The following is a 26282-nucleotide window of genomic DNA, read 5'->3' on the forward strand; positions in this document are numbered from 1 at the left end:
TAAGAAGAGGAGCAGGGTGGGGGAAGAAACAGCCTCTTCCTCTTTGTTTTTCCCCCCCTCTTCTTTCTCTTGGTTTTTCTGTCTCTCTGCAGGATTCCTTTATGGAGAGCGCTAATGATAAAACCAATAACCACTAATGAGATGTAGCAGAAGCAAAGATGCCCCGTGGAGCATTTTTAATGTATCTCAGTACATTTAATTTGTTGGCTTAGAATAAAAACAGCTACCAGCATGAAGCTATTCCTTACCATGAGGCACTCATTTAAATGAATGCCTGATAGTGGCTGAACCATTTACTATATTGCCCGTAGTGATTTAAGATTTATGCAGTCATATTTAAAAACACAGACTATTAACAAATCGAAAGAAACACCAACATAAAGTGTCTCGAGTGTGTTGAGCCTCTGCTTCCTATCAGAACAGCTTCAACACATCTTAGTATCGATTCTCCAAGTCTGTGGAGATGAAGCATCATTCATCCAAAAGATGCTCCAAAATTTGTTGTTTTTATGATGGGCATGAAGACTAGGATAAAGGTTTTGTTCTGTTTAGCTTCTCAGCTGCTTAATATCGCTAAAACTTCAAACATTTAAAATTTAATTTGTTGAAAAGTGCCAAAGAACAATCAACAGATTTTGGGTGTCAGTAAAGGTCAGATGGAGGGAGGTTCATGAGGTTTTTTCCTTTTTGTTCAAGCTAAATGTCACAAACTACCTATCCCTGGGCTTTACGCTGCCATAAAAGTAGTAACAATCCAGGTTAGCCAAGGTTACTATAGCTGAGTAAAAATGAAAATAGGTGCAAAAACCTCTTTCAGTAAAATGAAATAACTCAATTCAAAACCAGACTTAGAAAAAATATAAAAATAAGATAAATGTATAGAAGACGTCTTCTGTCTGATGAGGCAGATGTTGTTGTTTTTGAGTCACCTACCCTCCGTATACCCTCCAAATTAACTAATTAACAAGACTAAAGTCGACACTAAAACAAAGCATCTTCAAAAAAAACCCAAAAAATTAAATGAGCAAATCCACTCAAACCGAAACTAATTTTTTTTTTCTTCCAAAAAGCAATTAAAATATGCAAAATGATAAGAATTCTGATTTTGATTAAATTGAATAGTTATACAGCTTTGGTGCAATATGCTCATGTGTGTTAGATGACCTCTGCTGATCATAATAATTCAATTATTCTGTGAAAGATGTAGCTAATCTGTCTCAATCTTGATATTGTTTTCCTGAAGATTTCCTCTTACCGAACCAAATATCCTTATCAGACAAGTATCTGAAATACAGTACATCCATCTCACAAAGATATAAAAGGAGCGAGCAGCAGAAGCTTTCACACAGAAAGAGGGGAGCAAAAATGAAAACAACATTTATACTCAAGCTTTGAGCGGTGGAAAATCAGTAGCCTGTCTCATGACATTTCTGAGAACGTGGATATGAAATAGTGTTCAAATACCCTGTTAGCGTGGACCTCTGTTAGTGGTTATATAAATGATCTGATCTCTTCAGAAAGCCCCAGACAGAAAACAGCAGCATGGAAACAGTTTAAAGATAAAATCTCTGAGTGGATTTTATTGCAGGACTTAATTTAGTTTGATGTTAGCAAAGCAGATCTTTTCTCCTTTTAGCAGTGGGTTAAAAAACATGTTCTCTTCTCATCATTTGATCAGTGGGCATAGTGAGTTTAATGGTGACATTGTATTGTATAGAACCAAATAATCTACTTGGCTGGTAGTTCCTTATTATGGTTAGAAACAGCACATTTAAGTGCTGTAAATCTTGTAATATAGCTTATATCGCTCGAGTCCCTTCATTTTTTTTAGTCCTAGTCGAATATTTGTGTCTTCGTTTTTTTAACTGAACCCAGACGTCCAAATGAGGTTGTCTGGACTCAGAGTTTGGATGACAAGCTTTTGACGAGTCATTGGTGAGACAGGGTAGAGCTGACATACCTCCACATCAAAAGAAGCCAGTCGAAGTGGTTCAGGCATCTGACTAGGATTCCTCCCGGGTGAGTTGTTTGGGTCATGTCCAACCGGGAGGAGACCTCTGGGCAGACCCAGGACACACTGGAGGGATGTTGCAGCTCTGCTGGGCTGGAAACATTGCGGTATCCCTCCATAACAGGTGGAAATGGTAGCTGGAGAGAAGTAGGTTTGGGCATCACTGCCCCTGTGACCTGGACCTTGGTGACGAGTAGAAGATGGGTGAATGTTTTTCTGCAAGTTCTAACAAATCTAAAGTCTCATTTTAATATTTTAACCCAGGATTTTGTACCAATCCACCATCTTTTAATAAAACGAATACCTTGTTGTGCCATATTTTGAATAATGTGCTGTTTCTTGATTAAGTCCTGTTCTTGTGGTCGTCCTCAGAACATTGAGCACAAGCTGGACCCTAAGACAAAAAACCTGCCTTACCTGCGAAATCCTGACATTTTGGTGGGCGAGAATGACCTCACAGCGCTCAGCTACCTCCACGAGCCAGCAGTGCTGCACAACCTCAAAGTCCGCTTCATCGACTCGAAGCTTATCTACACTTACTGCGGTAAGCAGGTGCTTCGTCTATCAAAGATGCCAGACTGTATGTTTGCAAGTTTAAAATTACAGCGTTAAGTAATGATGTCATTGAAGGGATAAATATTGAATTGTCACAGAGTTCCTTTTTAAAGCTGAAAGTAATATAAGCTTTATTTCTCAGCTTATTTTAATCACCTTAATAATGGAAGATTTATTAATTTAAATAAACAAGCTTTGTCTGCCTTCAGCATTTTAGCTACTTTATTCCATTATCCTCACTGATAAACTCAAGACATGTTTTCTATTATTGTAAGACAAATTCAGTTCACATGAGATAAAAAGATAATTAACTATATTAATCATTTATCATCATAACAGCATAATTCCTCTTTATGTGGTCTTGCTGCTGTTCAGCTCATTCTTCCGTTTTTTTTTCTCCTCGCGTCGTAGGAATCGTGCTTGTGGCCATTAACCCGTACGAGACGCTGCCCATCTATGGAACAGATATCATCAACGCCTACAGCGGTCAGAACATGGGCGACATGGACCCACATATCTTCGCTGTAGCAGAGGAAGCTTACAAGCAGATGGCCAGGTTTGTCTGAGCATGTGTGTGTTACCTGAGCAGGCTTGGTTGAAGTCTCCCTGTTGCTCAGCCCTGCCTCTCTCATTAGAGTTTGTAGGTCAAAGCGGAGCCAGAAATAGCCACACGGTGGTCTCACTGACTCTCCCTCTCTTATTTTAATCACATGCGTAGCCCACAAAGACTCTCTGCAGGAGCCAACTAGTAGATCTTTGCACTCTCCTGGTGGGGGCTCATATCATTAACACATTGAATATTGACAGGATGTTGCACTAAGTTTACTCAGACCACAGGGCAGTGAAGGAGGGCCAGAGGCAGCAGCCACAAACATGTCCACTATCTCATGGTTGCAATCCTCTTTATATTATAATCATTAAATAATCATATGTTTATTGTAAACTAGGGTAAGTCTGTAGGTTAGTATTCTATTCAAGTTCTTATTCAAGTGAAATTTGCACAAAGCTTCAGAGTCCTAACTGATGCAATATGTTTGAGACTGATTGAAGTGAAACTAAATGTATGTAAACTCAAATCAGAGTGAAATTAAACTTCCCTTAAAGCCTGCAAAAAGGATAAACGGTGGCTGGAGGTGGAGTAGGATCTGCAACTGGAACTACAGAAGAAAGGTGATGCCTTAGGAAGTAGCAGTATGTAAGGATTATGTCTCATGCATAGAACAAGGAAAGTGACCTGCAGATACATTAAAGTGTACAGACCTGCGATGCTTGTTCTGTCAGCAGGCTGAAAAAGTATTGATGATGATAGCATGTGACACTTCCTATCTGGCTCCTGAAATTGTGTGTGTCACACTTTTAATTATGAAACTATATTTAATTTGGACTGAAAGCTGTAGCAATTTGCATCCAACTGTTTCCATTCTCTTAATTACACTGGTCTGCAAAAAAGAAATCAGCTGCATGGGATATTTTTGGTAAATTTGATGATTTTTAGGGTGCTGAATCCAAAAATGATCTCCATTTCCCTCCGTCATGTATTTTATTACAATTAACTATGCATAATTTTTCTTATAATTGAACAAAGAAGTAAAAAACCGATTCCTTTGTGATTATGTTTAACACTACATTTACTATTTTTGTCTGTGAAACCTTTTCTTCTTCTCTTCGATGCTCCTCTGAACACACTTTTGCTTCATTTCACTTGATTCTTGCTCTTAGAAATATTAAATTAATGTGAGAAATCATTATTGGATATGTTTTTTTTTACTCAAGTATAAGATACCCGATTTCAGTTTAAAAAGGGAAATTGTATGCTTAATTAAACTAAAAATATGAGTTTTGCAAGAAAACCTGGAAAAATGGAATTTAAAAAATATTTCCTGGTTTCAGTGAGTAAAAATCTGAAACAGTCAAAAAATCCTGTGCAGTTATTTGGTTGCAGACCTGTGTTATCGTTTCATTTAGTGACATAAAAAAAACATCCATATGATCCCAACACTATATTGTAATCTACAAACTGTACTTTATCAGCATCGTTATGCATGAACTATAAAGGCTGTTTTGTTTCGTTTTTTAATTTCAGGGATGAGAGGAACCAGTCGATTATTGTAAGCGGGGAGTCTGGTGCAGGAAAGACGGTGTCAGCCAAATACGCCATGAGATACTTTGCTACGGTCAGCGGCTCAGCCAGTGAGGCCAATGTGGAGGAGAAAGTCTTGGCTTCCAACCCCATCATGGAGGTGAGGACTCGATCCTGATCGTTCACCTGTTTTCTATTTAATTAAATTCACTTTTGTTTATATAGTGGTGGTTCACAACACCAGTCATTTGACAGCATTTTACCTTGTAAGGTGAGGACTTTGTAATAGTAAGAAAATAAACACCATGATCAGATGATCCTTTGGGAGCAAGCACTTGGAGATGATGGGGAAGAAGAACTACTTAGACTTTGTTAAATAACTTAAACGTGACCTTGTCTAACCTGTATACTTAAAATTACAGATCAAAACACACGTTGTGCTTCGGCACTACAGTCTTACAAAGTTTAAGTTTATCGTTGGAAGCTAGGTTCCTTCCCCTTCATAACAAGAATTTTCCTGTTTAGATTATTCGAATCTTTGTCTCTCCAAAACTTTTTTTTTTTCAGGGATTAAAATTTTCCTTCAGATTGTTGTTGTCTGTCTGTGTTTCTACTGCAGTGAAGACCTGTGAAGCTTAGGCAAATTAGTCCTGACAGCTGTTTTTACGCACGTAACAGCCAGGTTGTATCTCGGCTGTCTGCGTCTGTCTTTTCTTTTCAGTCTGCATCAGAGCTTCAGGGCAGTGCGATGGCCGCACTTACACACATCAAGCATTGACAGCAGACTGGAAGAAGCCTTCTCTTCATTTAGAAAAAGCACCTTCCCTTGGGTATATGTGGAGATATGAATATGGTGTATTTATTAGTGATTTGTATCTATTTTATATGAATCACAAAAATAGTGTTTTATTTCTCTTATTTACTACTTCTTATATACTGTTCATTCACTTTCTTCCTCGGTCACCCACAGCCGTTTGTTGTCCCATTCTCTTTCACTCTCTTTGAACAGTAAGTTTAAAGCTGCCATCATTTTCCAATTTCAATTTTTACTTTTCATCTGTTTGTAATTTAAATGGTTGTCTTCAGCTTTAAGCCTCACCCAAACGTTTTTCTGGGCTACTTCCCAGAGTAGGTACGTCTTTCTCCCCTGAAAAAAGTCTTAGACAGAAGTCCTGTCAGGGAGGTTTTCACTGTGGTCACGCAAAAAAGAAAAATCCTCTTGTGGAAATTGTGGTGGAAAAGGGCCTCTCCTCTTCCTTGCTTTCATTCTTACTCGTCTTTACACACTATTTTGTTCTGTTTCTTCACCAGACTGTGGCCTCAGGCTGCTCTGTGCTGTGATAACACAGGTTTTATCCTTAAGTGTGCTTGTTTGTGTATTTGTTCCCATGGACTCATAAGTCCAGGAAGGTTGCAGAGCTCTTTTCTGCCCCTTATGCCACTCCTTTAACCCACCCCTTCCCCCACCTTATCCGTTCTTTCCTACCCGTCTGCTAACATCACTCTCCTCGACCACTGCTGCTCTCCCCTTCAGCCAATCAGGAACAGGCTGACAGAATGAATAGAGAGCTTTCTTCTTTTGCTGCGGTGATGTCACTTCAGCCTGGATGCAGAGTAGATTGTTGCATCGATTTCACAGAACCTGTGTGTGTTTGTTTGTGTTCGTGACAGAGGGAGAGTGTTTGAACGAGGTGTTTGTACGTGTTGGCTGATGCAGGCAGAAATTGGAATACCTGCTCTGATAAAAGTCCCTCTGTCTGCAGTGAAAGACTGTGTTTGACCTTAATTCAACAAGAACCCACAATTTAACTACATTTAATGGAGCTGGTTCTTAACTTTGTTTTGTCTCTGGGCAGCTTCAATGGTCTATTTACATCAATATGGCTGATTGAGAGCTTGATGTACTGTTTTGGTTTTAGAGTAAGATGAACATAATACAGAAACTTTGGTCTTTATGTGCAAGTTGTACATCAGCCTTTAGGATGAGAGAACTGACGTCGCCAGCAGTCAGATAGAGCCAGCTTAGCTGTTTCCTATCAGAAGGTAACAAAACCTGCCTACTGATTAACACCTGGTACAACTCATTGTGGCGTTATGGGGTAAAAAAAGAAAAGCAATATCAGTCAAAAGAAAAGAAGAGTTTAGATGCAAGAGCCTCTAAAAGCCGCCTCTGTGAAAACCTAGAAAATGTGTGTGCTAAATCCCACGCTGAGCCTCCTCCAAAACATGGTTTCCTGGCAGAAACCTCTCAAAGTCACTTCTGTTCATCACAAAAAAAGCTACATGTCCACAACAGCACCAATCAGAAGACGCAAATCAGATCATCAACTCTGTAACATTCAGACGGATCAGTTCGCTGACACTGTCACAGTAATGTTGTTTTCCAGCTTCAGACATTACTTTGTACCTTAACTTACTTGACATGACAGCAGTTGCTTTTTTTGAAGTTATATGTGCACAACTGTAGAAAAGTGTCATTTAGCCTTTTAAGCCTAACACTATTTTTTAATGTACATATTTTCACCAGAATGTCATCTAAATGGAGTCATCTGCAGAACTGTGAGGCCAAAATGAAAACCTGAAAGAAGCTGTCAACAAGAGACACATAGGAGATGATGATGATAATAATAATACACCAGTTGTCAGCTTTTTGTGGAAATTGCTAGATAGTACCTCCTTTCCGATGATCACAAATATGTTGCAATACATAATTAATCAGGGATCAACATTCAGCCCTTACTGTACTTACTGGCCTCTTTAGTAATGATGCTGCGCTTAGGAACCATCAAAAGTGGTGGAGGATGCAGTTTTATAACAGGTATACTTTGCATCTAGTACTGGGTTCTCCAGGTTGTAAGATAAATGTGTTTTTTCCTGTTTTAACCACAGTAAAAATGACCGTTCACTCTGCTGTATATTTTCTTTTCTTGTGTTTCCTTGCTGCTCTAATATCTACCCAGTCAAACTCTGAGCACTCTTAACATGATTGGGGTTCTTCCACTATCCAAATGCACAGACTCTTTGCATTTACAGTGCGCGGACCAGTTGTGGTTATCTGCATAGCCTCTCCTAAAGACGCACTTTGTGATGATTGTTGGTTGTGTCTGTCTTCTCTTACCCAGGCCATCGGAAATGCAAAGACCACCAGAAATGACAACAGCAGTCGCTTTGGGAAATACATCGAGATCGGCTTTGACAACCGTTACCGTATCATCGGTGCCAACATGAGAACATATCTGCTGGAGAAATCGCGAGTGGTATTTCAGGTGAGTGCACAAGATAAGCCTATGCTGTGTTTGTTGTTCTGTGTACTGATTCGTTCCCTCATTACGTTTTTTTTCAGCAGTCACAAATTAATGCTCAAAAGTTAACCTTTAGACATTTTCAGTTTCTACTCTGAATTTCCTGAATGTTTTTGAGCATCACTTTTGCTTTGTTCTGCGTGAGCATCTTGTCGTTAGCTTGCTTCCTTAATATTAGGGGTGCTTTGGGGAAAAGCTTGTTGTCGGCCTTTACAGCATTATAATGAAAGCTGTTGCCCTGCTAGAGTTACAGCAACATTCTTCAGGTCATTCATAAGAAAACTGCACTGGCAGTAAAAAAGTCAGGCCCTTCAAAAAAACTCACTGGAAGGATTTTAATAATATCATCACTTGAGTAGTAAAGTCTCAATCATTGATCCTACAGCTTATGTAACATTAACCCTGCTGTAGTGATACAATGGGTAGACTGTGAAATGCTGTTACACAGGAGGATGGTACTCTTTGTAATGCAGTCACTCCTCAGCAGCTTGTGCTACGTAACATCATTAGTGGGGATCATGAAAAACTTGCCCTGTAAGTACAGAATAGGTATGCAACAATCATTTCCTCCTTCACAAAGACAAAGGAAACCAAGTAAACCCGTCCCTTTACTGCTCATCTGTCACACTGGGTGACAGCACGGCACTCCTTTCCTCCTTTCCTATTCCTTCCATCTCTTTGTCTGGGCTGGCTGACCACTGGGTTTGGAAACTGTGGAGTCCGATCAGATGAGCAGTGACCTTGCGCACAAAAGTCAAATCAGTTTTGTGTGAAGTTGACTTTTGTTGTGTATGTAAGCTTTGTAAGTTTGATGTTCATGGCAAAATCACAGTGCACACAGTGTAAGTGGTCTGAATTAAACTTCCAGACCACTTTTCACAAAATTCAAAATAGCAGCCATACTGGAACCTGTCTCAACATACCCGAGCAGATGATCCTGGACTAGAGATTGGCCAGCTCATTTCAAATAAGGATTTCATTTCATTTTTATGGGCACATTCAGGGAAATACTTCATAATACCTCATAAAAGTTTACTGAATACTGTCTTTAAATATTCTATAAATAGAGTTTTTCTCTTATATAAGCTGTTATCTTTCTTTCTTATATATTTAGTGGGTGTGTTTTCTTACTGGAGAAACCTGTAGGGTGGCATCTAGATGATAAAAGAACAAGGACATTTATTGCCTGGAAAAAGAAACATTTTCTCTCTCTCTATCTCACTCACTCACTTTCCCTCTCTCTCACACACACGCGCACACACACACACACACACACACACACACACACACACACACACACACACACACACACACACACACACACACACACACAGAGTTATTATAGACAATGCTACTGAGGAATGAGGATGTTGGCAGAGAAACGTGATTACGTTCCTCACATTTGTCAAACTGTCAAACTGTATAATTGTAAAGCAGTATGTAAAGAAACAAGCAGCTGATTTTTCTTGTCCCATGAATGTTAGCTGTAAAAAAGTAAAAAAAAAACATATCTGAATGATGATTAACTAATTTAGTGAACATTAATATTAAACCATTTTATTCATTATTAATTAAGAAATATAATATCTTATTGATTAATCAGATATGATCTTTCTGCTTTCTTCCAGGCGGACGAGGAGAGAAATTATCATATCTTCTATCAGCTTTGTGCATCTGCACATCTGCCTGAGTTCAAGGCTCTGAAGCTAAGTAAGTCGGTCAGATACACGTTACACACACACACACACACACACGTATATGTATATACATATATGTACAGTGGGGCAAAAAAGTATTTAGTCAGCCACCGATTGTGCAAGTTCCCCCACCTAAAATGATGACAGAGGTCAGTAATTTGCACCAGAGGTACACTTCAACTGTGAGAGACAGAATGTGAAAAAAAAAATCCATGAATCCACATGGTAGGATTTGTAAAGAATTTATTCGTAAATCAGGGTGGAAAATAAGTATTTGGTCAATAACAAAAATACAACTCAATACTTTGTAACATAACCTTTGTTGGCAATAACAGAGGTCAAACGTTTACTATAGGTCTTTACCAGGTTTGCACACACAGTAGCTGGTATTTTGGCCCATTCCTCCATGCAGATCTTCTCGAGAGCAGTGATGTTTTGGGGCTGTCGCTGAGCAACACGGACTTTCAACTCCCGCCACAGATTTTCTATGGGGTTGAGGTCTGGAGACTGGCTAGGCCACTCCAGGACTTTCAAATGCTTCTTACGGAGCCACTCCTTTGTTGCCCGGGCGGTGTGTTTTGGATCATTGTCATGTTGGAAGACCCAGCCTCGTTTCATCTTCAGAGTTCTCACTGATGGAAGGAGGTTTTGGCTCAAAATCTCACGATACATGGCCCCATTCATTCTGTCCTTAACACGGATCAGTCGTCCTGTCCCCTTGGCAGAAAAACAGCCCCATAGCATGATGTTTCCACCCCCATGCTTCACAGTAGGTATGGTGTTCTTGGGATGCAACTCAGTATTCTTCTTCCTCCAAACACGACGAGTTGAGTTTATACCAAAAAGTTCTACTTTGGTTTCATCTGACCACATGACATTCTCCCAATCCTCTGCTGTATCATCCATGTGCTCTCTGGCAAACTTCAGACGGGCCTGGACATGCACTGGCTTCAGCAGCGGAACACGTCTGGCACTGCGGGATTTGATTCCCTGCCGTTGTAGTGTGTTACTGATGGTGACCTTTGTTACTTTGGTCCCAGCTCTCTGCAGGTCATTCACCAGGTCCCCCCGTGTGGTTCTGGGATCTTTGCTCACCGTTCTCATGATCATTTTGACCCCACGGGATGAGATCTTGCGTGGAGCCCCAGATCGAGGGAGATTATCAGTGGTCTTGTATGTCTTCCATTTTCTGATGATTGCTCCCACAGTTGATTTTTTCACACCAAGCTGCTTGCCTATTGTAGATTCACTCTTCCCAGTCTGGTGCAGGTCTACAATACTTTACCTGGTGTCCTTCAAAAGCTCTTTGGTCTTGGCCATGGCGGAGTTTGGAGTCTGACTATTTGAGGCTGTGGACAGGTGTCTTTTATACAGATGATGAGTTCAAACAGGTGCCATTCATACAGGTAACGAGTGGGGGACAGAAAAGCTTCTCACAGAAGACGTTACAGGTCTGTGAGAGCCAGAGATTTTCCTTGTTTGAGGTGACCAAATACTTATTTTCCACCCTGATTTACGAATAAATTCTTTACAAATCCTACCATGTGAATTCATGGATTTTTTTTTTCACATTCTGTCTCTCACAGTTGAAGTGTACCTCTGGTGCAAATTACTGACCTCTGTCATCATTTTAAGTGGGGGAACTTGCACAATCGGTGGCTGACTAAATACTTTTTTGCCCCACTGTATACTGACAATGGAATTAAATACAAAAGCTCTAGCTGTAGAAGTGCTAAATTCATTTGCAGCACCTGAACACACATGGCTATTAATGAAATGCTTTAGAGGTTCAGACTTTATAAAAGTTGCCATCATGGTCTCACTCATTTTGAGAGCGCCAAACCAATGACCTGTATGAAAGATGGATGTATACAGGCCAAGAAGTATAGAAAGCTGTTGGTTTGCACTATACATTTTGGAGCCTCAACATCAGCATTTAACAATGTCAGTGTTTTTAAAGCCAGAAGGTTCCTAATTTAGACAAGAGGTTAGAGTGCTAATTTGCGAGCTAATGCTAGCTAGCTTGATTAGCAAGCTCATGAGCTGCATGAACTGCATGCAGTCACATAAATATATGCAAAGTAGTGCCAAGCAATAGAGTATTAAAAAAACAAGAATTTCACCAAAATGGAAACACAAACTTCTTGGATGGTCTGTATCACAAATTAAACCGTATTATTAGACAGACTGTGCCATTAAAAGCCCCAAAAGGCACCAATAGCACAAACAGAGAAGAGAAATCCAGTCCACTGTTCAGCCAGCACAGCTGAGGCCTAGAAGACAGCCAGGGGATACAGGAGTCTTGTGTTGTACATTTGCCAATCAAAGTGGCCACACCTCTTAATTAAATATAAATAAATAAATAAATCGCTCGCTGAAGGGGGAGACTATCCATAGAGACCGCAACTGTTTTCGTACCAGGGTGTAAGCATGTTTTTAAATGCTTTAATGTGGGGCAATTTAATATGGACGTCTGTGGGGATAAACTCACTTTTTAAAGCAGCCTTGAAGTGGAGGAAGCAGAGGAAATGCAGTTTATGGCACTTCAACGCTTCAGTGCTATTTTTTTTTTTTTCCAGCCCCAGAGGTTGTTACTTGTTTAGACCTCATGAAAAAAAACATTAAGTGCCACATAAGAGTGATCTTTTTCTTTTTCACTTCAATTTTAGGTGCAAATAGATTTCACAAGCAGTCCAGACCTCTAATATGAGTCATGCTGGTGGTGGCATCGGACTCCTGTAAATATGTTACAGAACAGAAAACTAGGAGAGGCAAAAAAAAACGCTCCCTGTTCTAAGCACCGATCACCAGATGAGCACGTGCGTACACAGCTGGGATTCAACCCCAGACTACTCACTTCCTCCTCTGACCCTTTCAGCACATATACTACATTCTACTCGTAATCTGATGATGCCTAAAAAAGATCTTATGTTAGACAAAGTCATCATTTAAAAACGAGGCAAGAGGAGGCAAGTGCATAATTTACAATATGCTGAAAGGTTATGGGTTTTTTTGTTTTTTGTTTTTTGTTTAAGGCTACGAAAGACCAGCTGTAACTAGAACTAACTTCCTTCCTCATTCGTCTGTTATATTTTTGTGAATGAAACTTACCCACAAATGGACCATAATGGTTAGACTTTCACTTTATGCTGTAAAGTGAAAGCATTTCATTAAAATGACTTAACAGACAGGGGGAATTTCCTTTCCCAAGTGTATTTATTTTTTCGGCTTGTGAGTCACTCTTGCTGTAGACAGTATGCCAGAACGGTGAAATCCATTGGCTCAAGAAGTCACTGACTTTGTAATGAGCAATAAAAATTAGGCTTAGATTGAAATTGCTTCTTGATTTTTATGTGTTTTAGAGCATTTAAAAAAAAATGAAACGACAAATGCAAAGCATCCTGCCCAAAGATCTAGATCTCGTTTAGATATATATAGGTTCAGGTTAGTGTAATGGTCTGGCACTAGTATGATTGGACAAGCAGTTGATGAGATGAGTGAAACACACATAGATGGACAGTCAGAGATTTCTCTAAATTATTAGTAAGATATCAGCTTAGATGCATCAGGCAAAGTTCCTGCTGTAGGAACTGAACTGTGACTCATTGATTCTCTGGTTCATCAGGCTCCCTTATAGAGCGCTCCCACTGTGGACCTGCACCTGCTCATCCTAGTCATGGACACACACTCTCTGCTGGCACCGCCATTTACTGCCACTCACTTGGCACTCTTTCTATCTCCTACACACACACACACACACACACACACACACACACACACACACACACACACACACACACACACACACGCAGCTGCTGTCTTTTCCTCTCCTGCTAACTTCCTGGCTCAGTTAATGGAGTGGTTGTCACAGTCATGTCACTGACTCTTGTTGCCAGGCAACAGACCATGCCCTAATTCGGTGTTAAGTGTGTATAAAGAAACCGATTGTAAGAAAGTTGGGCTCATACGCAGAAGAAGCGTTCTTGATTTTGTTTATTTCTGAGAACTGAGAGTTTTCCACGTTATCAGTCTCCTGAGCTGACAGTGAACAAACACCCAGCATCACTCTGAGTGAGTCAGTGTCACAGAATAAAAACAGATTATGATCATTTCTACCTAAACTCAGGAAGATACAGTGAATAAGTTGTTAATAACAATGAAACAAAAACAGAAAACTTCAGCTCAGCAGAATATGACGTATTACCTTAAATAGAGACCAGGGCCTTTAGAAAGTAGAAGTAGTAGGGCCTGTAGAAAATCTTCTGAAATCTGACCATGAGATTCGTTTGATGACCACAATTTTGTGTCCTTGTTTTATTTGATCCTTCAGTTCAGCAAACCAGGATTGCAGCTCTGGTTAGTTGCAAGGTTGCACGTTGAGTTCATTCTGGACACAATGTCGCAGCATATGATTGTAATACACACCTTCCTAGTTAGTGGCTGAGGTTTTAGTAGCACACGTGTCCAAGTAGCACAATGTAAGACTCACTGTTCCATGTTTGCCCCTCTGTGTCTCTATTCAGGCAGTGCAAATGACTTCCTGTACACGAGGCAGGGCCGCAGCCCCGTTATCGACGGAGTGGATGACACCAAGGAGCTTTGCACCACACGCAATGCTTTTTCCTTGCTGGGTAACTCACACACCTAAAAAATACACGCAGGTTGAAATCTGTATGGAAAAAATGGAAGTAAAAACCTAGGGATGTGTTTGTGTGTCCTCTGCAGGTATTAATGAGTCCTATCAGATGGGTTTGTTCCAGGTTTTGGCTGCCATTCTTCATCTGGGAAATGTGGAGATTAAGGACAGAGATGCAGACAGCAGCGTTATTCCTGTGAGGATACTCTTCATACTGCATAAAGAAAAGGGGGAGCGTATCACTGGGCTGTTGCATAAATAAGTGTCGTAATTAGGAGGGACTTTCTCAGTTCAGCTCCACTTTAGATCAAAGTGGACTGTATGTGGCCCTTGATGTAAAATGAGTTTTGCATCCCTGATCAAACTTAATGATGTAGGTCATTCCTTAAAGAATGCCTTGAAAACAGAAGAATCCTTCATACTTGTGCTTTAAATCCCCCGGTAGGAACTCTGAACATGGTAATGCCAGCCAGTTTGTTCTGAATTTCAATTTTAGGGGTTTTTCAAAAGCTTGCTTGCTTATACCTGTAGGTACCTTGTATTCACAGTTTGCGTATTCATGAGCCTATCACGTGCTTACAAGCTAAGAAGCTTTAAAATTAGTAAATAGGTAGAGGCAGAAATGAGGCTGCAGCTTTAGTTGTTTGGATTAATTCCACTGGGATCTATTTGTTCTTTTGTTTTAGAATTTTTTAATAAAAGCCACTTTTTTCCCCACTTATTCCTCCCTAAAGATCCATTTAGTGGCCCCACATCATATCCATCTGTGATGTGGAGCCACATCATAGATGGATCACTTTTGTGTTGGATAGTGGAGATAAAAACTTCTTCTTTCTGATGTAGCCCAACAACCGTCACCTGATGGCGTTTTGCGAGCTGGTGGGCGTGACCTACCAGGATATGTCCCAGTGGCTGTGCCACAGGAAGCTGAAGACGGCCACAGAGACGTATATCAAGCCCCTCCCTCGTCTGCAGGCCACGAATGCCCGTGATGCCCTGTCCAAACATATCTACGCCAAGCTCTTCAACTGGATTGTGGAGCACGTCAACAAGGCTCTGGTGACAAATGTTAAACAGCACTCCTTCATCGGAGTCCTCGACATCTACGGGTATGTCTGTGTAGTACTTTCAAAGTATGTAGTAGTTACAAAGGGGTAGCTAATCAGTCTGAGCTTTTTAGCATCATTCTTTCGCTGGATTTGTCTGAGTTTGCTCATCAAATTAAAACACAGCAGTGAAAAAGTGTGTTTCAGGTCATTAACATCACTCTTGTTCTTCACAAGGTTTGAGACATTTGAAATCAACAGCTTTGAGCAGTTCTGTATCAACTACGCTAATGAGAAGCTGCAGCAACAGTTCAACATGGTAAGCAGCAGCAAAAAGCAAACGATCAATAGCTGCCCTCAATCAAAACGTGGCAGTTCACAAACTTCAAAAGCATGTCAGTGGTGGTTCTGAACAAAATATGCAAATTCCATGAAAAACCTCAGAGTTTAAAAATAGAACTAAATAATGGACAATTTACATGAAAAAAATCAATGTAAATAATTTATAAAGAGCAGCATAACTCTTGTTAGGCCACTCCTTATATTTAAAGGTTGTAAATACTAATAAAGTTAAATACCTAACTGTGTGTTTCTGTCTGCACAGCATGTGTTCAAACTGGAGCAGGAGGAGTACATGAAGGAGCAGATCCCCTGGACTCTGATCGACTTCTATGACAATCAGCCGTGCATCAACCTCATAGAAGCTAAGATGGGCATCCTGGACCTGTTGGACGAGGAGTGCAGGGTATGTCTTATTTTACCCGACAAATAGTGTATGCAGAACGGGCACAACATTGAAATACTTGGTTGCAGTTTCTTAGGTTCGAGCTAATTCGATTTGTAGAGTTCCTGCTAGTTCTGTGAGAAGTAAATCATCATGGGAGTTGAATCTGTGGGCTAGGTCTGATGATAATCCCTCCCTTAGCCACTGAACTCTGAACCTAGCAATTCTGTGGTCCCATGCTGGTGCTAGTTTGTACAGGTGTCAGTGTTTTATATGTAGAAATGCATGGCACTGGTTCTAGATTAGCACTGCGTGGGTGAATACAGGGTAATTGTTGTGTTCCCGAGCAGTTTCTGTGGACTGGCTTGTGCATCATCCTAATACAGCAATGCTGTGGTTGGTGCTACATGTTACTTTAACAGCAGTTTTCCCAGCAGAGCGTTTCATTTTTACAAGGCGATCAATCTTGTTTACTACACCGATTGATTACTTCACCGGTGTATTTCAGATCAGTTATATCACGGTCAGCGATTCTGTTGCTTAGGTTGCATCATTCTTCACGTTTGTCTTCTATTTGAGCAGTTTGCTCTTCATGCAAAAGTTTTTAAGAACCGACTTTCTCCAACTACATATCTTTAAAGAAAAAGAAAGGAATTACATTACATAAGTTACTTACATAAACTTTCTCATGAATATAAACAAGCAAAATAAAGTAAACTGAGCCTGTGCTGCATGTTAAGCAGAGGCCTGTGGGTTTCTTCATTCACACCCACATTCTGCTTTCCATTTTTTGACGTCAGCCTGCAGCTTGTCATTGCCTCCCACCACACACAAGGCTAAAGTCACCAATACCTAAAACTGAGAAACCCAAAGCTAAATATTAACCACAGCTCTCTTTTTCTTCTTTCTCACTGTGAAACTAAACAAGAGGCGGACGTGAGGTTGTTTTTAGTTTATGTTCATTCATGTTAGTAAGACTGGAATGAAATATTGAGCGTGTATGAAATAAACAGAATTGAGCTTTGTTTTAGTTAATGCTGTGGCAGCTGTGATATTAAAGGCTCTAGTTTCTTGTCCTGTGTCTGTTGAGCTTATCTCTCTGTCGCTCTCAAACTCTGCAAGGTCATTTTACAGGTTGTTGACATTTGAGGTGGGAACGCATTTCTCACATTATGGCAAGGACGTATGTTTGTCAGTATGCAATGAATGACAAGAAAAAGTTCAATCAAACAACTGAAATAAACATTGTAATTTCTGAAAAGATGAAAATGCATTATTCATGGTTTCTTTTTTTCTGTAACAGATGCCTAAAGGTTCGGATGACTCATGGGCTCAAAAGCTGTACAACACCCACCTAAAGACTTGTTCCCTGTTTGAGAAGCCTCGCATGTCCAACCGCGCCTTCATCATCCAACATTTTGCAGACAAGGTGGGTCTGTCAGACTGTATGCTTTGTGTTTCCACACTGTTACATATTAGGTTGTTACATTTCTTTTTCTTTTTTTTGGTGTATCATAAGTGTTTGTGTACATTTAAAAAGGTTGATTTAAAAGATTTAACAGCATGAGGGAACAGATTAACTGCACGTGTGAGGTATTTTTAGGGTAGGAAGATGGACTATTTAAAAAAAATAAATAAATAAAAAATTATCGGTGCTCTAACGTAAATGAGCATTTTAGCAATGACATGTTCGTGTAGTGGTGTAATAATAATTTTTTTTTGTCCTCTGAGATGCTGTGTGACAAAGCATTAATTTTCATTTCTGTTTTTACAGCTTCACTATAAGGTTACTGAGAAAGCGGATTAAAAGACCAAATGATGTTATATTAGGATACCTAGAGCCATATAAGTCTAAGGATTTCCAATATTTATACTTTTTGTATTAGATGAAATGTGCTTTCACTGTAGTTCAGTTTGACTCATTACCAAGAGGAAAAATACATCCTATAGCTTAAGTTCTTACAGGAGTAACTCGGGCTGAACAGATCCAACAAATAAAATAATTTTATAATAATTATTAGATATTATAAAATCTCTTACCATAATTATGACACACAACTCTACATATCAGTGTCACCACATGATCATAGAGCTTGAATAAGTCTGTATAGCTGGAGTTTCTAAAAGAGGTTCTAAAAAAATGGTTACATTTTTAAATCAGGCCAGAATAATTGTGGAACAACGCATTTTCAACAGACCAGACAAAGTCTATTACCATTTTAAAAAAACAACAAAAATTAAAATATTCCTCTCTAAAGCATATACAGAAAAACTTTATGCGTCTCCTAAGACAGATTTAAAAAATTTTCACTAAGCACTAAATGATCTCCGACGACATTACACTTCAAACATACTTTACAAAACATGTGGAACTCTCGCGTCACCAGGAAGAGGTCACCTATGTCGCTCCCAGAATCATAGCAAACCAAAATAAAATGAATAAGTTTGGAGTGCTTCTTCAGTACATTTATGTCTTGCATGATTTTTTTCCTTCTCTCTCCTTCTCTTTTCTTCCCTCTGTAAAGCATTGCCTTGTGTTTGAACAGTGCTATACAAATACATTTGATTTGATAAACTTAGTGCATTGTGTAAGTCAACGAGGAACACAAGACTAATGCTGACAAGTGATTTGAGATGTTGACACGAGTGATTAAACAGTAGACAAAATTACAAACAATGCAAACTATAGGTTTGATTTCTGGCATGTAAAGGACAAATGCACATCATTGTATCCAGATACTCCTCGCTCCCTGTATTATAAAACTCTTAGCTTATGGTAATCATCTGTGTCTTTTAATATCTTTTTTTGAGCTACCCGTTTCTTGTCAGACACACATGTACACTGTTACTCCATGTCATTATTCTCACCGCATTCAAAAACAATAATATATAGAAAAAATCTATTAAAGCAAAAATAATTAAAGGCTGAAAATTTTGAGAATGTCTTTCCATCAGCTTCACCCACTCACATGTACATTTTAATAGCTTTTTTGTTCTATTTCTATTTATTGATGCTAGTGTCATTCATGATGATTAACTGAATAGCTCAGTTTCCCTGTTGAGCGCCACTTAAGCAGTAAAAGACTGTGACTTGTTGACTTGCACTTGACCCATGATGCAGCCTTCCCTGCTTCCCTTACAACCGTTCATTAAAGGTGTCCTCTATGTGTGCTGAGTTTTGTAAACTGGACCATTTTCTCAGTATGTGGGTTGGAAATGCTGTGCAGTGCCACATAAAGTGGGGCACCCGCTCGTCCTAAGTGTAACACAAGCTTTGCTGTGTCGTTGGGCAGGTGGAGTACCAGTGTGACGGCTTCCTGGAAAAGAACAAGGACACGGTGAATGAAGAGCAAATCAATGTGATGAAAGCCAGCAAGGTGAGACGCACAAACACCAACAATGAAAATATGTTTTGTTGTATGTAATCAGCCAAATGTAAGCCTTTAAAACACATTGGACTTCAAGAACTGTGAAGCATCCACTGACATGTACGTCTGCTGCTCCTGCAGAGATGTGCCACCTGGTCTCTGTGTGGGAAAAAATAGAAAGTTGTTTATTGGCCAAACATGCTGTTCAACTTAAAGTATACGGGGAACAGCGCCCTCTACTGGTGAAGAGGATAGTGACACTAGCAGAGATAAATTCTCAGTTGTGTAGGTTTTTACTTGCATGTGGCACAAAAAAGCTAAATGTGTGCCACACATTTATCCTGAATGCAGGATAGATTCAAGTTTGACACATGAAAGACCTTTCTGCAACTTTATACCTGAGTTAAGGACTTCAGTTAAATGTAAGTATATGTTATAGTAGATCACAAAACCTTATATATGCAGCAGTACTCAGAGACCCAGTTTTTCTACACACATAGCTGCAAGTCCAAGTTAGTTAGATCGCAGCTGAATTAACGTCACGTGTGTGTTTGTGTGTGTGCGTGTTTTGGTCTTGGCTGGAGATCACTGTGTAAAACCCTGTTGGGTTAAAAGGGGCCTAAGCCTTTAAATCCTCTTCGCTGTTTTGGCTACACACACACACACACACACGTACGCACAGAAACACACACGCAGACTTTATTGAAGTGTGTTTGTTTAAAATTCTCACAGTGACCTTCGGCTGTTCCTTTATAGACCTTTTCAGCAAAGCCAGAAGTGGGTAAGGGTTGAAATATAGATATAGTCCGCTCTAACATCTAACAAGACCTTTTCACTCTCACACACAGATGTGTATTCTTATAGTTGCAATGGAAATCAGAGGCATTAAAGCAATTGGGGTTTACCTTTTAATGAGATTTAGTCAAATTAAGGTTCTCTGCCAAGCTTATCCCATCATTCTTAATGTTTCTGTGTGTGCGTGTTTGTTTTTACTGAGCTAATACTTAATATGAATAATACGGTAATACATATTTATAATATTGCAATTAACTAAGGAACAGCCTTCTATTCATCTGTAATATTGTCTGTAACTGCGTCTAAAACCAGCTCTTAAACCAGCCCTCAACAGCCAGTAAAACTGAAGTGATTCATAAACATTTAGCTGCTAGCTGTTTGTGTAGTTTAACGCATTAACAGATAAAGTATCATAAAGACTCTGAAGAATCTGCATTTCTGCTTTAGGTCTCTCATCCAGAAATGCACTCCGGCACACTGAATGCCATCTCCTCTCCAATCTTTCAGAAGATTTCAGGCTCTTCAACTCTTAAGCATAAATTCCTAAATTATTATGGCCTGTGTCTTACTCTCTATTTTTATTGTTTTGTCGGTATTGACAAAGTTTTGATTAAAAAAAATTAATGAATTCAAAAATTGGATGTTGTTCTACAACAAACGGTTGAGAACAGTTGAGAAACGTGTGCGCACAGCATCAGATAAGCAGCGTTTGGGAAAACGTCACTTTTTCTTCTTTCTCACTGTGATGGGGAAGCCAGTTTCACGTTACATTTGTTTGCAATTTTTTTAAAAGGTGTCATCTCTTAAACTTTCATTTTCCAAGCAACCCAAATGAGATGTCTTTGCAGGAATTGGGTCTGAATGCAGCCACCTTTCAACCACAGATGTGTTTTATACTGCATGTCTGCTGGATGTCAATGAAAATGTTTTCGTTTTGTTTGTTTTTTAAATCACGGTTCCTTCCATCCATTTCAGCTTCATTTGTCTTCCTGGTTTTCTTTTCCTTTTCCTTTGAATCATAATTGTGTGTGATTGCTTTGGATGGGGGAAGATCGTGATTTAGAAACTGACCTTTAGGATTTTTTGACATTTGGCTTTCCTTTTTAACCTTTCATTGTGGGGTTTTTTTTTGTTTTTTGTTTTTTTGTAATTGTGTCTCCATATGTTGTCCATGTATGTTTGGTTCTGTCCTCATCATGACAACCTTCACTGCCAGCAGAAGGTAAACACAAGCGTTCTTACAACGCTAGTCTGCCTGTAGCTCTTCATTTAGCTTTAGCTTTTTCCTTTGACTTTCCTCCTTCTTTGTCTCTGTCTGTGAGTTAATACACTCTAACAGCACTGAGGAGATTTGAGTTTTGTGTATGCCTTTGTTTGCTGCATGGAAAGCACTAAAAGGGGGGATTCAACATTGAAAATAAAGGGATGAAGGAAGGAAAGTATTTTTATCTGAGAGCGAGCAGCACGTAAAGCCTTTGTGGATGTGGCTGTCCTGCTTAATGATGCTAGTTAGAAGCAGCATGGCACTGCAGCGACACATAACACAGCATCCTTCTCATATAACCTTCATGTCATATGGAACATGACATGTTTGTGATATTATTTCATGGCATAATGATGCCGTACACTCATATATGGCCACTGCATACTGTCATATATGACAAAACTTAACCTTTTAATTACATTTGTTTGTAAAGCATTGTAACAACTCTGACTGTGACTGAATTTAACAAAACTTATCAACAAATCAACCAATCTTTTCGCTCTTCTACTTAAACTCTCAAACTGCGTTCGAGCTGTTTTGTTTTGGTTGTTTTGTCCGTAGAAGTTTTAATTAATTAACTCACTCTGATGTCTCCACACTGCATTTGTAAATTGAAAACATACAAGTTCAATTCCAAAAAAAGTCATAAATAAAAAGTGAATGTAATCATTTGCAAATCTCATAAACCCATTTTTTAATCAGCCAAAACATATCAAATGTGCCAGTATAAGAAAAAAACAAAGTTTACCACAACGGTCTGTAAGCGTCTGCGAGTCCAGGGTCTTCTTTGGTGTATTTTACACTTAATAATGCTCAAAGTGTTTTCAGTTGGTGAAAGCTCTGCACTGCAGCCAGGCCAGTTAAGCACCAGGACTCTTCTACTACGAAGCCATGCTGTTGTAATAACTGTAATATGTGGTTTAGCATAAAATATGCAAGGCCTTCCCTGAAAAAGATATCATCTGCATGGGAGCATATGTTGCTCTAAAATGTGTATAAACCTTTCAGCACTGATGGTGCCTTTCCACATGTGCAAGCTGCTAATTTCACTGGCTGTACCGCACCTTCATATTATCAGGGGGTGCTGAATAAGTAAGATGGCACGTCTCCTTTTTAGTTCGGACCGCAGACCAGTTTTCCACTTTGCCTCAGCCCATTTCAAATTAGCTTCGGCCCAAAGAAGACAGTGGACTTTATGGATCGTGTTCACATACAGCTCCTTCTTTGCATTATGGAGCTTTATGGATATCGCAGACAGATTTCTGGATGTGTTCCCGAGCCCATGCATTGATTTCATGAGAGAATCATGCATGATTTTAATGCAGTGCCGCCATAAGCATCCAGTATTGATATTTCTGGCTTTGTCCCTTGTGATTTCTTCAGATGAATTACTTGATATTATGTACTGTAGATGATGAGATATTCAGTATCTTATGTTGGGGAGCATTATTCTGAAATTCTTCCAGAATTTGTAGAAGCATTTTTTTGGTAGAGTGGTGAGCCTCTGGCCGCTTTTACTTCTGAGAAACACTGCCTCTCTAAGATGCTCATTTTGTTAAATACCTAACCGTTGCTGATCTGATGCCAGTTAACCTGATTGTTATTATCCTCCAGCTGTTTCTTTTTAGTACCACTTTACTTAACGGCCTTTTGCTGCACCGCTTCCAACTAGGGCTGCCACAAACGATTATTTTGATAGTCGACTAGTCACCGATTATTTTTGTGATTAGTCGACTAATCAGATCATCATCCATTGGACGTAAAACTACAGCTTATTGCACCAGCAGCATCTGCTCTTATATAACTATCATTAGCTTACAGCTTTAAGTGTTTAAGGTCTGTGCTAACTAAAAATAAAGACAAGATGATAGTTTATTAAATTTTAATGAAATTTGCGGATTGTTTCGGTGAAGTTTAATAAACTCCTTGCTATCTAAAATATAACAGGACACTGGAGTATATTCTGGAGCATCTCACACTTCTGATAATCAGTTGTCTGCTTGACGTTTATTCAGCTGTGTAAAAACTATAACTTTAATCTCAGACAAACTGATTTACTCAGGAACAAATAAAATACTAAAAAAAAAGCCAAACAATAACATTTTAAGTTATCTAAGTGACTCATATATATTTAACCTGAGTAGCGAAAGACGGCGGTGGGTTTGAAAACGATTTGCGGGGAGTCCGGTGTTCTCACGGCGCTAGTGAGCCTAGCCCCCGGCTCGCTAACGAGCTAGTGGGTAACAGATGTCTCCGAAAACGTCGGAGCGCTTTTGAAAATATGTGGTGTCCTGATAAACTGAGCAGATATTTGAGGTTTACACAGCTACATTCTCGCCTGAAAATATGTTAAACGTTTATTTTGTGACCCAGAAAGAATAATAAGAGTAACATTAAAACTAACCAGCTGCCGCCATTGTTGGAAACTGCGCTGGGCCGCGCTATGAATTCTGGGACACAGCTGCTTCTTCTTCTTCTTCGGGGTTTAACGGTAGCTGACATCCTTGTACATGCAATGCTGCCATCTTCTGTTTCAGTCCGTTATTACACTCTTAAATCCTGCCACTTATTCCTTCGTCTTTTGTGATCTTACAAAGCTTCAAACGACACGTCGACTATTAAATCAGTCGTCGACGATTTTGATAGTCGACGTAATCGTGACTAGTCGACAAATCGTGGCAGCCCTACTTCCAACCTTTTATAGACGTGTTGCTGCCATCAAATTCAAAATGAGCCAATGTTTTTTCACGATATAGTAAAATCTCTCAGATATCTAAACACTTGATACGTTTGATATGTTCTGTTGTTAGTAAAATATGGGTTTATGAGATTTGCAAACACAGTGTCCAAACATTTTTCGGTTTTACAGTAAGTGCTCATAGTGATGGTTTTCAGTGTCGCAAAAATAGAGCTGCTGTCCTGCTTTGTAAGCCAGTATGCACTGCACGGTAAGTAAGAAAAATCAGAACGCATGGCGGCATAAAAAAAATCATTTGTGATTTGTAGGAGTTGAACTAAAGCCTAATTACTGAAACAAAATGAAATATCAGTAAGTCAGAATTATCTGCAGTGTGTGATGCCATGCACAAATGTAGGAATGATGCATCATTGCAGGCACCGTGTTCCTCAGGGGCAGCTGGACCTCCTAAAGTACGTTTGTCTATGGAGGCAAAGGCAGAGGCTGTTTGGTTTGTTTTAAATAGTAGACGTGCGTTTACAATATTGGACACTGCTAAATTAGAATGACCCAAATGCTTATGTTAGATATAAGCCTTTGTTTATGAACTTTAAGTCATCTAAAAAGAAGGATTGCATATTGTGATATATTAAATTAAACATATTGGGGACAGTAAGATTTCAGACGGTAAGATAAGTTCTCACATGTTCAACCTTTATTATCTGTGTTTTTATTTATTTATTTATTTATTATTTCCACTGGGACATTGAAAAGCAGCAGAAAAGCGTGGTATTGTTTATAAAACCACATCACAACCAGTAATCAGAATCCCTGAGCAATATGGCAGCAGCAGAGATGCATCTTATCGTTTAGGATTCATGTCGCTATCAGCTGGTAACTATGAGTGGGCTGTTGTTTTTAGTTTAACCTGCTGGTGGAGCTGTTCCAGGACGAGGAAAAGGCAACCAGCCCCACTGGTCAGGTCCAGGGAACCGGGGGCCGTACCCGTCTCAGCATCAAACCCGACAAGAGCCGGGACACGAGCAGCAAAGAGCACAAGAAGACTGTCGGCTGTCAGGTGCCTGTCTCACTCTTAGCTGGACTTGTGTAACTTAGACACTCTGTGTGGTTTTTATGTGGGTGTCTGTGGGCATTAGGCGTGGACACGTAAGTTTGTGAATGCGATAACTCCAGAACGAGGTGACGTAAGAGTTTCAAGTTGTTATCATAGACGTATCTACTAGGAGACGGAGGCGAAGCACAAGCAGTTGCCAGTATTTTATCTTTCTTATGAGTTTATTTTGGGAAATCTGAAGCCTGTTAATTGTGACTCAATGAACTTTAAAGACTTTCATCTTAATTTTACAAAAGGGATTTAGGTCATGATGATGATGGTGATCCTCTCTTGTAGTTTCGTAACTCTCTACAAAAGCTGATGGACACTTTGAACGCGACCACTCCTCACTACGTACGCTGTATCAAACCCAATGACTTCAAGTTGGCCTTCTCGTGAGTTTCAGCGTTGTTTTATAATCTGCTGTTTTTGTAGGAAGATTTATCTCTTTTTCAAGTTCTGTTTACATTTTAGACACCAGTAACACTGTGTGTTTATGCAGTGTTTTATTGTACAAAACTGTGTATACGTGATTCACATTGGCTGTGGTTATTCGATATCGGCAGGTTTGATCCCAAACGTGCGGTGCAGCAGCTCAGAGCCTGCGGCGTCCTGGAAACCATCCGGATCTCTGCTGCAGGCTTCCCATCGAGGTACTGATGCACCCCAGCAACACTGTGACTGGCTCACACTGTAAACGTCTAATTATTTAATGTGTGTTCATATAGAAGAAATATAACATTTGCATAGCAGAAGGCCAGTGCAAGCAGTTGGATCAGCTGAAGTGATGAGTACTGGATTAACTCACTCAAATAGACATAGACACGGTGAAGAGGCTCAAAAATGCTGTCACTGCTCATCTCACCGTGAGCTTCCCCAGTATGTGCACAGTTCTTACTTTCCCCAGAAAATCCAGGAGACGTGTAGAGGTAATAATAAAGGTTGAAAAGCCAAATCAAAACCAAAACATAGTGTATTAAATACATTTTAAAGTAAAGAGACGACTATACAAC

General features: G+C 39.6%; 1 protein-coding gene across 6 annotated transcripts in view; it reads left to right on the top strand.

The window, feature by feature from the left end:
- myo5aa (myosin VAa) overlaps nt 1-26282 on the top strand; it is a 64590-nt gene that overhangs the window by 16259 nt on the left and 22049 nt on the right. For all 6 annotated transcript variants that reach the window (XM_085263698.1, XM_085263832.1, XM_085263900.1 and 3 more), the window contains exons 3-17: nt 2384-2555; nt 2978-3122; nt 4650-4806; nt 7769-7912; nt 9577-9658; nt 14169-14276; nt 14371-14477; nt 15125-15390; nt 15565-15646; nt 15932-16072; nt 17355-17480; nt 19345-19428; nt 25078-25233; nt 25567-25664; nt 25836-25922. In XM_085263698.1, the coding sequence (XP_085119824.1) occupies nt 2384-2555; nt 2978-3122; nt 4650-4806; nt 7769-7912; nt 9577-9658; nt 14169-14276; nt 14371-14477; nt 15125-15390; nt 15565-15646; nt 15932-16072; nt 17355-17480; nt 19345-19428; nt 25078-25233; nt 25567-25664; nt 25836-25922 (1955 nt within the window). The remainder of the gene's footprint in view (nt 1-2383; nt 2556-2977; nt 3123-4649; nt 4807-7768; nt 7913-9576; nt 9659-14168; nt 14277-14370; nt 14478-15124; nt 15391-15564; nt 15647-15931; nt 16073-17354; nt 17481-19344; nt 19429-25077; nt 25234-25566; nt 25665-25835; nt 25923-26282) is intronic.

Source organism: Mchenga conophoros, linkage group LG1 (genome assembly GCF_057382185.1).
Source record: "Mchenga conophoros isolate Kocher_MC1m ecotype Shallow Benthic linkage group LG1, M_conophoros_male_GT1.1, whole genome shotgun sequence".
Classification (NCBI taxonomy): Eukaryota; Metazoa; Chordata; class Actinopteri; order Cichliformes; family Cichlidae; genus Mchenga; species Mchenga conophoros.